At 45.8% G+C, this 13,125-nt stretch overlaps 1 protein-coding gene across 12 annotated transcripts in view; it reads right to left on the bottom strand.

Moving 5' to 3' along the window:
* The window catches only part of MCPH1 (microcephalin 1), a 238,398-nt gene that overhangs the window by 191,386 nt on the left and 33,887 nt on the right, over positions 1-13,125 (bottom strand). For all 12 annotated transcript variants that reach the window (XM_006050680.4, XM_044938950.2, XM_044938943.1 and 9 more), the window contains one exon: positions 2,970-3,079. In XM_006050680.4, the coding sequence (XP_006050742.3) occupies positions 2,970-3,079 (110 nt within the window). The remainder of the gene's footprint in view (positions 1-2,969; positions 3,080-13,125) is intronic.

Raw genomic sequence — 13,125 nt, forward strand, 5'->3', positions numbered from 1 at the left:
CTTAAGACTAACATTTCATTGGTTAAGTCACAGATCTGAGACCTGTATTTAATTCACCACTACAACTCTTGTCTCACTCCATAGTAAGCTTTTAACCCCAGGCAACTAAACTCAAGTGCTTTTGCTGACTTGCTATCACATAAGATACCAATATCTTACCAACACTCCTCCCCACGCTCATATTCAAAGATCTCAAAAACTGCCAGGAAATTGTATCTTTAAATTTTTAAACTGAATTTTAAAAACGTTGTTATTGCTCTCAGTTTTAACCTGTACAGTGATAAACCATGACCATTCATCTCTATATTGCTACCTAAATTCACACTTCTAAAATACTTAGCCATTAAGCAAATAAAATCAGGATTTTGTTTTTGTTCTTGTTTTCTTAAAAGTCTAAAGAATAAAATCAGTTTATATGAGAAGAGTTCAGAAACAAACAGAACTTCTTCCAAGATAAATTGCTTGTTTGAACTATACCAGACACCAGACATAGTCCCTAAGGCATAACAGTGGTTCCAAACTCTGTTTCATATTAGAATTAGCTTAGGAGGAATCTAAGAATTCCAGTGCCCAAGATGCACTTCATATTAAAGACATCAGGATGTCTAAGGGTGTGAGTCAGGTACCCCAACAACTTCAGATCCCTGAGATGGGACAAAGCAGGGGGCCACTGCCCTCAGGCATGATGAGCGCTTGATTCATTAAAGAAAAGGCTGTGCAGTGAATGAAGACAAGAGTAACGGATCAGGACAAAGGTCTGTGGAAGACTGGAAATCCGGGTTGTGTCCTCTGCCCTGAGGAAGACAAGGTAAACCGTCTGCACTGGAAGCCAGGTTCCTTCCTGAGGCGGGAGACTGTACTGGATGGGGGCTTTCACAGGAAACACCAACTCAGAAGGTCTCAGGCAGAACCCGAGAGTCCTGCCACAAACAGACATGTCTCCAGAGAAGACATCCAGGTGGCCAAGAGGCACACGAAGAGAGACTCAACATCACTCATTACTAGAGAAATGCAAATCAAAACCACAAGGAGTTATCACCTCACACCTGGCAGAATGCCCATCATCAAGAAGTCTAGAAACAATAAATGCTGGAGACGGTGTGGAGAAAAGGGAACCCTCCCACACTGCTGGTGGGAAGGTAAACTGGCGCAGCCACGATGGAGAACAGCATGGAGGGTCCTCAAAAACTAAACGTAAAGTAACCACTTCTGGGCATACGTTCAGAGAAAACTCTAGTGTGCAAAGATACACACACCCCAGTGTTCACTGCAGTGCTGTTTGCAGCAGCCAGGACGTGGAAGCAATCTGCATGTCTACTGACAGATGAACGGATAAAGCGGTTGTATGGTGTGTGTGCGTGTATGTGTATATAATGTGCTGCGCCTAGTCGCTCCGTCCTGTCCAACTCTTGGTGACCCCATGGACTGTAGCCTGTCAGGCTCCTCTGTCCAGGAATTCTTCCGGCAAGAATACTGGATGCCATTTTCTCCTCCAGGATCTTCCCAACCCAGAGACTGAATAAATAAAGAGGTTGTGTGGTGTGAGTGTGTGTATGTAAATATAATACTCAGCCATAAAAAAGAATGAAATAATGCTGTTTTGCAGGAGCACGGACGGACCTGGAGATAATCATACTGAGTGAAGTAAGTCAGACAGAAAAAGACAAATACCATAGTATATCACTTATCTGTAGAATCTAAAATATGATGCAAATGAATTTATTTACAACACACAGACTCATGAACATAAAACATGGTTCCCAAAGGGTAAGAGGGGTGAGAGATGGACTAGGAATACGGGAGGTGGGGAGGCCCTCCAGGAGATTCTTTCCCGTGGAACCAGCAGGGGCCAGTCCCCTTCAGGGCGGATGGGACCCACGGGAAGAAGCAGGGCAGGACAGAGTGTGCACATAACAAGTATCAGAGGAGTGAGTGCTGGCCCGGCTCTGGCCCTAGTTTTTCCAAAGGAAAGGCTAGTGGCCATGCCGCACTGAGGAAGAAGACCAGGGCACGGAAACCCATCCTGGACGTGGTCACGGGCCACCAGCTCACCACAGGGCACCAGGACAGGGTGGCCGGGCCAGGCAGGTCTGCAAGCTGCGCCAGGCTCAGGGCGGTCACCAGTCATGACATGGGAGCCAGTGGCCCAGGGGGCTTCACACATGTCGGGGGGCTTGACACTTTCTTTCCCTGAGAATCTGTGGCTCCCCCTAAAAACTGGCTCCTTCCTGATCACTGTATGTTTATCGCTGCAGCTGTCGTGTCACTTGGATTTCGGGTTTCACTCTATTATAGTTTCTTGGCCTCATAAAAACGTGGCACAGGATAACAAAGGGCTAATTCAAGAGCTCAGCCGTGAGAGCAGATGTTGAAGGATCAACAAGTGTAAAGTCCTCCTGGAGCGGCCCATGTGAGCCTCAGCGTGTGGGCCTCAGAACTCAGTACTGCTCTGAGACAGTGGGGAGGGGGCAGGGGGAGAGAGAGAGAGAGGAGAGAGAGAGAGTGAGCGCGCGCGCGAGCAGGTTCCCAGGCTGCAGCCTCGGAAGACCTGAGTCTCAGCAGCAAAACTGTTCCCTCCAACGGCTTCGGGTCAGGCCGTGAGCAGCTCACAAATCCCAGATGGCCGGGTTCTTCACCTCCTACCTAGTGGCTGTTTACTACTCAGATTATAGAACAACAATTGCTGGCTCGGCCAACGCTCTCTGCTCGAGCGAAGCTGGTGGCGTTTTTACAAGCGAGAAATGCCCTGGCAAAGGGCGCAAGGAGGTTGGCTCCCCCAGTAGTAACTCTGTCCTGAATGTAAGCAATGCTCTTGGTTTTATTGTCAGTTTCCCAACATCCACCCATAATTAATTTTTAAAAAAATCAAACGCAAGCTGGACAGAGTAGTTTATGTGGCATTAACCCAGGGCAGAACATCACGGCACGGCAGCAGCGGCAAGTTTAAGACAATGTTTGCACACACTGACCTTCTGGCCTCTCCCCTTCTTCCTGGATTCCTCCCGCAGTCTGAGGAGGTCCTGGCAGCCTTTCCGTGAGCTGGCCACAACACTGTGCCTTGTTGGTCCACTTTTCACACCTAAAACCCAAGCGGATTGAAGATTAGCTACAAGTTTACGTGGCCTGAAATACTAATGCAACTTAAGCCGAATAAATTTTTTTTAATTAATTCACTTATTCTGGCAACAAGAAAGTATAGTCTTTGACAATAAACATTGCGTATGGCTTGCTCTTTGAGGTCTAGTTATAACATTCCACTGATTATGCTCCCATATCCCAAGAATTCACAACTCAAGGGTCAGAAACAACCATGCCTGTCGCATGACAATGCACTAGTTCCACAGAACCCCGCTTGTCCAACTGATGGCCTGATGAGCACCGTGACGCCCACAGGGGCTCCCCTGCTGGTCTGGTGGCTAAGACGCCCAGCTCCCAGAATGGGGGGCCCGTGCACCACCCCTCGCAGGCAACTGGATCCCACGTGCTGCAACTAAGCGTTCTCATGCCACAACTGAGACCCTGCACAGTCAAATAAACAATTAAAAAAAAAAAAAAGATGCCTAAACTTTATGTATTATTCAAACTCCGGTTCTTCAGTTTTGATCTAATGATCAAAAACCAGCTTCTCCGAGAAGGCAGTTCTGTATTAGAGGAAATAAATCTTAGCTCTGGGGCAAGTCTGAGTTACTCTAGAAAACAGCCTTTGGTACAAAGTTTCAGGTTACAATCTATATAAATTAGAGATGGTGATTTTACGCCCCACAAGCTTACACCTCAGACCAAACTCTTGTCCTGAAGACACACAAGCCAAAAAGTGACATATTCATCATGTCAAATGAGGCTTCGTCAGATGCTAAATGGTGTAGAAGTGCTAAGTAACCAAAAGTGGAGTGTGAGCTATGTAACTGATTCACCTACAGCTGCAGCTTCGGATCATGCTCCTTGATTTCACTCTCTCTGCCCCAGAGCCTGCCTGCTGTGTGACTTTACCTGCACTCTGAGGCACTCAGCAGACCAGCCACAACGTACAGTTTCAGTAGGGTAGTGCACACTCTGACATGAAGGGCACACGGCAGCCTTGGGCAACAATCGGGGCCCAGCCACCGCCTACCTGAAATGCCATCGCCCCTGGATGCCAACATGCTTGTCAACAAGGTATCTACAGTCAGGAGCTGCCCACTGAAGATGTTTGGACACACAGATATTGCCCCATCCTTAGAAGGCAATGGCAGCCCACTCCAGTGCTCTTGCCTGGAAAATCCCATGGACGGAGGAGCCTGGTAGGCTACAGTCCATGGGGTCGCAAAGGCTCAGACACCACTGAGTGAGTGACTCTTTCTTCTTTCTTAGGGAGCTTGCAACAATGTAGACAGACAGAAATGAACACAACGTAAGGGTTAGAGGATTTAAGAGCCATCGGGAATTAAAAGTCATGTAACATGAGAGTGACTGCCGTGCAAGTACTTCCAATAAAATAGGACACTCTGACAAAACAGATATAATGAAGTTTGGTGGGTCTGACTGGAAATGTTCAACTCTTCCTTCAAAACTGAGGGTTTAGCTCAGTGACGACAAAATGCAGAACAACAATGGTTAAGCATTTTGTTGAATTCAAACTAGTCATTTGCAACTTGGGCCCCCTAGACGCTCTAAGGTCAGGTTCTAAACCACCTACAGACCCTAATACTGGACTCCTTCGGAGGCTCAAACCAGTCACGTGTGGATCCCACCACGCCCCCAGCAGTCTTGGATTTCTGCCCTGTTCCCCTAGTCCTTTTCCAGCCCCAGGTGACTGCCCAACCCTGGTGAAGGTTTCAGCAGCTAGACACCTTACTTGGTGTGAATGGGTTATCAGCCATGTGAGAGGGTATTCTGTACACAGTAGCGTGTGCTAAGATCTGGCTATGCCAAGTTTCTTACTTTTATTCATTTTGCCTCAGTTCTAGCTGAGAACAGGAAAACAGGTCGTAAAGCATTCTGTGGGCTTCCCAGGTGGCTCGGTGGTAAACAATTCTGCCTGCCTATGCAGGAGACGGGTTCAACCCCTGGGTCGGGAAGGTCCCCTGGAGAAAGAAATGGCAACCCACTCTAGTATTCTTGCCTGGAGAATCCTATGGACAGAGGAGCCTGGCGGGCTACAGTCCCTGGGGTCACAGAGTCAGGTATGACTTAGTGACTAAATAACAATAAAGTGTTTCATAGACATAAAGGTCCAGAATACGCATTGTCACTTAACACCTAAGACAAACATTGCTAATGACATGCTTTCACCATCACGCAGTCACAGACTGATATCAGCAAATGATTTATGTGGTTATGTTAAAATATCAGTTCACAAAAAGCTACAGTCATTGACTCCTGTCTTCTTTAAGGATGTCATCAGTGAACTGCAAGTAGCTCAAAGGGCCAAGAAAGGAGAGAACAGGTCGATCCCACTCCTTGCCGCAGTTCAGTGAGCAGACGCCGACCCCCAGCGTCCTGGCTCCCCCACCCCCTGGCGACCCTTGCTGTCTGCTCCTCGAGTGGGCTGTCATCACCTCAAAGGTGATTTCACCACAGCTCAGAAAGCCATCCATCACTGAAGTTCCTAATTTGATGCCTCTTACGGAGACCTCCCAGCTGAGATGTGGCTTGATAACCCCAGCACCTAGTGGCCATCTGCCGTGAATGCCTCCGGGAACCTTCGGCTGGCCTCCACGTCCACCCTGTATCTGCTGTTCCTCCGGCACACCCCCGTACGATGAGCGTTATCAACCACCCAGGACCAAAGTCATAAATCCTAGACTCTCTTCTCTCCTCATGTGCATTCTTCATTACACAAGTGATTCACGGCCTCCGTTTCAAAGGGAAGAAAAGACCAAATACAAAGGGAAAAAATTCATAGCCCCAGAATGTTTATCATTCAGTTATGCTGCCTGAACTTTCGCCAATTAAAAATGTCTGGGATATCAATATCATCAAGTACTGATACATCAAGATAAGTGACCCCAGCTGCCTCTCAGAGGGCATCAGTGAATCACTACCTCCCCTCCCCTAGCAGAGATAAGCGGGATTAAGAACTATTTCAATACTGAGGGGTGATCTCTCTGGGTCAGAACCACGGGCAGACAGCATAACACATGGTTAAGAAGAAACATTAAATTTCTTCAGAGATACGTGGTCCATGGCAAGGTCCTGCCCAGGGCAGAGCAACACAAAACAACTCTTACTCTCCACATCCATCCTCCTGCACACCCCACTTTCCTACTGCCAAGACACAGAATTAAGACTAATAACACTACTGTTAATAATATATTTAAGCAATTACTATTTACCTGAACAACACATTCTGCAAGATCAAAGACCAAAAAGGTTAGAGAGGGCTGATTTAAGAGTCTATAATTTCAATGACAAAGGCATATACCATGACATTTTAACACTGTCCCAATGGGAAATTTCTTCTAAGCTCCTAAAATCTGAATAATGAATTACTTAGGAGCGATGTAGAATGCACAATTTTGAGACTGTGGGAAGAAAGTCCTTTCTATATATACTACTGGGATTTGGGATATGTGCAAGTTCGCAGGTTCTATGCAAGCAAGACTCAGCTGACAATTCACACACACACACACATACACACACACACAGCTGCCAAAACATCAAGTTCATTTTGTTAACCAAGAAAGCCAAAAATCTAATCAAAATCTTCAAAAGATGATGTGGCATCATTTCCTTTATAATCATTGTACAGATAATTAAAACATGGATTTTAAACATGCAGATCAGTTTTAATACCATATAACCTCTCCCATTGGGAGTCACCTCTCCATCTTTTGAATTCTCTGATCCTCGTATGTAGATTAACCTCACATGTTCCCTGCACATCTAAGCTTGAAGGAAAGGGAGAGAGCTTCACATCGTTACCCTGCTAGTGCTCACGCGTTGAACACAGCAGGTGCAGAGAGTACACATATGATTAATTAGGAAATGAAGTCAAATAATCAACAGGTTCTAACACCTTCCTTGTAGTCAGCCTTCCTGCTAAAGTTGAGTAACCTACATCGAGCTGCCAGGACCGCTTACCTCCTCTGGCAGGTTCCAGAGGAAAGGGTATGGGGAAGCACTCAGGCTAAACATGACACCTTGGAGACAACTCCTGAAAACCCTCCCCCCAAACACTAAATGTTTTGGTAACTGGCAAAATGGATTAAAGAAATGAGCTGTAACTGGTGATATCACCAGCTTATCAGTCAGAGTAAAGGATGCCAGGAATATCTCTCAGTTAAATTCAGGGATGGGCTAAAACATCACGGGACCCTCCTACCCCTGTATGAATAGGGCAGGTGCCAAAGCTGGAACCTGGGGGTCATATCCAAGACTTGGTCCCAAATGGCTGTATGAGAAACCATAGGGCTGAGGACTTTCTAGCAGCCTGATGTTGACCAGTATCCAGAAAGGAGCCCTGAGAATCCTGTCTGCCTCTTGTAAAGCTTTCAGATCAGGAGCAGACAGAGGAGCCTGCGGTGCAACAGTCCATGGGGTCGCAAGTCGGACTCAACTTAGTGACTAAACCACCATCACCACCACCACAGTTAACTTAAAGGACGCCTGAGACTTCAGCACGCTGATCTGATCTGTGTAGAGTCCCCCATTTGCGTGCCAAAATGTTTAATAAATTATCTGTGTGTCTGAAGACTTGCCTTCAACAAGAGCTGGTAGACGGAGCTCGTGTTATAGAAATGTGCTAAGAAGCCTTCATCAACCTTTTCCGCCGACTGTTATTTATGAAAAAGGAGAACCTAATAACTGGACAGGGCCGAACAGTTTAGATAAGGCATGTCTCTGTGCTGACACGCAACTCCATCACCCACAGACAAGCCTCGATCAGACCAAGGGACGGGGGGAGGGTGTGGGCCTGGGAAGGATCTCCTTCTGCTCTTGCCCACAGCCAGGTGGCACCAATGGAAGGAAGCCCTTCAGCGACCTTTGTTAGCAAGGAACCAGCAATGGCCTGGCTGTGCAGTAGTTCAGGGGGAGTCGGATTTATCTGCTTGACCATGAAGACCCACTCAGGTGGTTGCCTGAAGAGCTGTGGTCAGAAGTCCCAAGCAGGGAGGGGGAGCGAGAGCCATTTCCACACATTAAGTAACAACAAGCAGCTTTATACACTTCCTGTCCTGCAGTGCCAGAAGTTAAAACCCTGGGATCTCAATTCTCATGGAAATTTAACATAATCTATTTCCCACAAGCCACCTACAGTTCCAGCAACGACTTATAGACCTTGAGGAAAGGGCAAAGCACACATTTACTCAAAACCCAAGTGACTACAAAACCGAGGCGCTTCCTCTGCACTCGGATAGCCTGCTACAAAGAACACGCAGGGGACACTCTCGGGGGATCCCAGAGATCTTTCCTACGCAAGCACGTGCTCCAGGAAGACATCTGCTCAGGGACTGGTAGCAGGATCTGGCAGTCCCCATCCGTGTGAAACGGCCTTCACTGAAATCCCTAAAATCTTACTACGTGGCAGCATTAGGAAACATTAACATCAATTTTGGTGACAAGAGCTCTCTATCTGAACCGCTATTAAGTTATCCCTCCCCAATAGGAGAATTTTATCCTCATTAGAATTGTATTACAAAAGACTTTACTGAACTTGTGAGTTTCGTCAATAAAAAATTCGTGAAAATGGTTTTCTCACTATACCTACATACCTTGATTTTGCCTCCTGATCCACAAAGTTTAAAATATTTTAGACTAAAATATTTTAGACTAAAATATTTTAGACATTTAAAGATGAGGCAGTTCTGCTGCTCCATTGACACCAATACGGAAATGACTGACATGTTTCAAAAACAAAAAACGATGTTAAGACACCAGGACACCATAGTCCTATGCGTGCAGTAAAGCCCCCTAACGTGTCCTGAACTTAAGGCACTTGTGCACACACTCCACGGAACGTCCGGAAGGAAACGCACCACTGCTGGCAGCCTGTCTCTAGCAGACACTGGCCACGGCCTGTGCACGAGCACCTGGGGTTACATCCAAAACATCAACCACAACTGGCTTCTCGTCACACCTGGGAACAAAAGCAAAGCACCCCAGGCTTCCCCTGCCTGACAGCACTTCCTCCCAGTCGCTCTCAGCCCAGAGAGTAGCTGCTGCTGCGGTGGACTCACTGGGGCTCCTGCGAGCATTTTCGACCTCAGGACATTCGCATTTGCCATTTCCACAGGCTGAAGGTACCTCTTCTCCTGTGCCCAGGCCTGAGGGCCGAGGTCACCGCCTCCGAGAAGCCCTCCCTGGCTGCCTTCTCTAACCAGCACACTTCTACTCATGCTTCTCGCTACCTGACGTGACACTGACATTCCTGTGCTGCCCATCCTCCTCATTAGGACACGGCCTCTGCATGTGTGGGGTGGGGGAAGACAGGAGTCACTGCCCACTTCTCTCCCGTCTCCCTGGGAATCAGAGGGGACCATGGGACACAACAGCTGCATGGAAATAGCTGCTAAATGAACCAACAGGAGGCGAGGTCAGGACGGTTTTACTCTTTTTAGCGATTTGTCTTACACTGAGCATGTGCTTGTCTCGTTTATGAAACTAGAAAATAAAGTTTAGAAAGAAAAAACTACTGGTTAATAGGGAACCTTTCATGCAAAGATGGAAGGATAGAATTGGTATGGACCTAACAGAAACAGAAGATACTAAGAAGTGGCAAGAATACAAAGAACCGAACAAAAAAGGTCTTATGGGCCCAGATAACCACGATGGTGTGCTCACTCACCTAGAGTCAGACATCAAGGACCGCAAAGTCAAGTGGGCCATAGGAAGCATTACTATGAACAAGCTAGTGGAGATGATGGAATTCCAGCTGAGCTATTTCAAATCCTAACAGATGATGCTATTAGAGAGTTGCACTCAACATGCCAGCAAATTTGGAAAACTCAGCAGTGGTCACACGACTGGAAAAGGTCAGTTTTCATTCTAGTCCCAAAGAGCAATGCCAAAGAATGTTCAAACTACCACACAATTGTGCTCATCTCACATGCTAGCAAGGTAATGCTCTAAATCCTTCAAGCTAGACTTTAACAGTACATGAATTGAGAACTTCCCAGATGTGCAAGCTGGATTTAGAGAAGGCAGAGGAATCAGAGATCAAAATGCCAACATCTGTTGGATTACAGAAAAAAAAAAGGAGAACTCCAGAAAAACATCTGCTTTACTGACTACGCCAAAGCCTTTGACTGTGTGGATCACAACTGGAAATTTCTTAAGGAGATGGGACTATCAGACCACGTTACCTGCCTCCTGAGAAACCTGTATGCAAGTCAAGAAGCAAGTTAGACCCAGACATGGAAAGACAGACTGGTTCCAAATTGGGAAAGGAGTACGTCAAGGCCGTATATTGTCACCCTGCTTATTTAACTTATATGCAGAGTACATCATTGGGCTGGATGAATCACACGCTGGATCGGGACTGCCGGGAGAAATATCAATAACCTGAGATATGCAGATGACACCACCCTAACAGCAGAAAGCAAAGAGGAACTAAAGAGCCTCTTGATGAAGGTGAAAGAGGACAGTGAAAAAGCTGGCTTAAAACTCAACATTCAAAAAACTAAGATCATGGCATCTGGTCACATCACTTCGTGACAAATAGACGGGGAAACAATGTAAACAGTGAAGACTTTATTTCCTTGGGCTCAAAAATCACTGCAAATGGCGACTGAAATTAAAAGATGCTTGCTCCTTGGAAGAAAAGCTATAACCAATCTAAACGGTGTATTAAAAAGCAGAGACAACACTTTGCCAACAAAAGTCCATCTAGTCAAAGCTATGTTCTTCCAGTAGTCATGTATGGATGTGAGAGTTGAACCCTAAAGAAGGCTGAGAGCTGAAGAACTGATGCTTTCAAATTGTGTTGCTGGAGAAAACTCGTGAGAATCCCTTGGAGAGCAAGGAGATCAAACCAGTCAATCCTAAAGGAAATCAGTCCTAAATAATCACTGGAAGGACTGATGCTGAAGCTCCAATCCTTTGGCCACCTGATGCAAAGAGCCGACTCACTGGAAAAGACCCTGATGCTGGGAAAGACTGAGAGCAGGAGGAGCGGGCAAGAGAGGATGAGATGGTTGGATGGCATCACCGACTTGATGGACCCGAGGTTGAGCAACAACCTCTGAGAAATAGTGAAGGACAGGGAAACCTGGTGTGCTGCAGTCCATGGGGTCATGGAGAGTCAGACAGGACTGACTGAACAAATGACAACGACCTCAAAGGTTACTTTTTTAAAAATCAGGTTTCTCCCTCCATGCACTTTTCTACTAACATTTATTTTTGAGTCTCTTAGTAACTTGTTCTCACAAGCTCTACAGCACATCTTAGATACTACCAAGAGCAATGAGTAAAAGTAAACGGAAATCATAAATTGAAAAATGACTTTTATTTCAAAATCAGGATTTGGAGAGGCACAGCTTGCTGTACAGACTGGGCTTTGCTGTTCCACGGTTTCAGCATCTCTCGACCGTCTAGGATGGCTGCAGGCGAAGTGCATTTACCTGTGCTGGGTTCCCAAAGAGGGGAAATGCCAGGTGGGCTGACTATGGACCTCCTAAAACATCGGTGGGTCCTGATTTTACATAACAAAACAAAGGGATAGGGTTAGGTTACCAGATAGTTAGGTCTTTTCCTGCCCTAAATTCAGTGACCTGTCTACTGAAGTGACATAAAACAAGGGGCATCCAGATGTCCTGACATTAGTACACTGAGAATATCTGACCCATTTCTGAGTCAGATGGAGCTATTCTAGGGTCCTCCCCGCACCCCATGACGCCACAGGGACCTGGATATGGGGTGAGTCCCAGTGGAGGGCGATCACTGCTCACAGTGTTGGGACTGTAAGATGCTTCACACTACCTGAAAGCAGATTTTTATTTTTACTTGATTTATGTTTGCACATCATTAAGTATTATTCAAAAGCTGAAATGAAAACCGAGAATGAGAATGTAAGGTTCAAGAACAGGAACTTCTTAATTACTATAACTCTGTATACCCACTGTTTTCTATTAACTTTAGATCTGACATCATTTTAAAATAAGTATTTTGAAAGCACATACTAACCATAAAGGAATATAAAGGTTGTCAAGTTTTATGTATTTTATAAATATATAATAAAGTTTTATATAAATGAGAAAGCTCAGATATAAAAATGATAATAATACACAGACTAAATTCTCTGAGATGATTCTAAGGAGTCTGAACCCAAGGAAAAAATACGCAAGACAACTATGTCCATTTCAATCCCTATGACTTCTCCACTTTAAAAACGTTTAAGATGGGGGAAAAAAAAGATGAAGGTTAAGATGATTTCAGGATTTAACAAAATAATAAAGAATAAACTTGGCTTCACTGAAATTTTAACCCAATCTTTGGTGGAGATGATTTAAGTTCATGATTTTTCGCTTTTGACTGCTGAAACCTATTTGTCCATACAATAAGAAAGTCAAAAAGTTTTCTATTCTTGTTCAGTTCAGTCGCTCAGTCGTGTCCAACTCTTTGTGACCCCATGAATTGCAGTATGCCAGGCCTCCCTGTCCATCACCAACTCCCGGAGTTCACCCAAACTCATGTCCACAGAGTCGGTGATGCCATCCAGCCATCTCATCCTCTGTCGCCTCCTCCTCCTCCTGCCCCCAATCCCGCCCAGCATCAGGGTCTTTTCCAATGAGTCAACTCTTCGCATGAGGTGGCCAAAGTACTGGACTTTCAGCTTTAGCATCAGTCTTTCCAATGAACACCCAGGACTGATCTCCTTTAGAATGGACTGGTTGGATCTCCTTGCAGTCCAAGGGACTCTCAAGTCTTCTCCAACACCACACTTCAAAAGCATCAATTCTTTGGCACTCAGCTTTCTTCACCGTCCAACTCTCACATTCATACATGATCACTGGAAAAACCATAGCCTTGACTAGACGGACCTTTGTTGGCAAAGTAATGTCTCTGCTTTCGATATGCTATCTAGGTTGGTCATAACTTTCCTTCCAAGGAGTAAGCGTCTTTTAATTTCATGGCTGCAATCACCACCTGCAGTGATTTTGGAGCCCCCAAAAATAAAGTCTGACACTGTTTCCACTGTTTCCCCAT

This window comes from Bubalus bubalis, chromosome 1 (assembly GCF_019923935.1).
Source record: "Bubalus bubalis isolate 160015118507 breed Murrah chromosome 1, NDDB_SH_1, whole genome shotgun sequence".
In the NCBI taxonomy this organism is placed as follows: domain Eukaryota; kingdom Metazoa; phylum Chordata; class Mammalia; order Artiodactyla; family Bovidae; genus Bubalus; species Bubalus bubalis.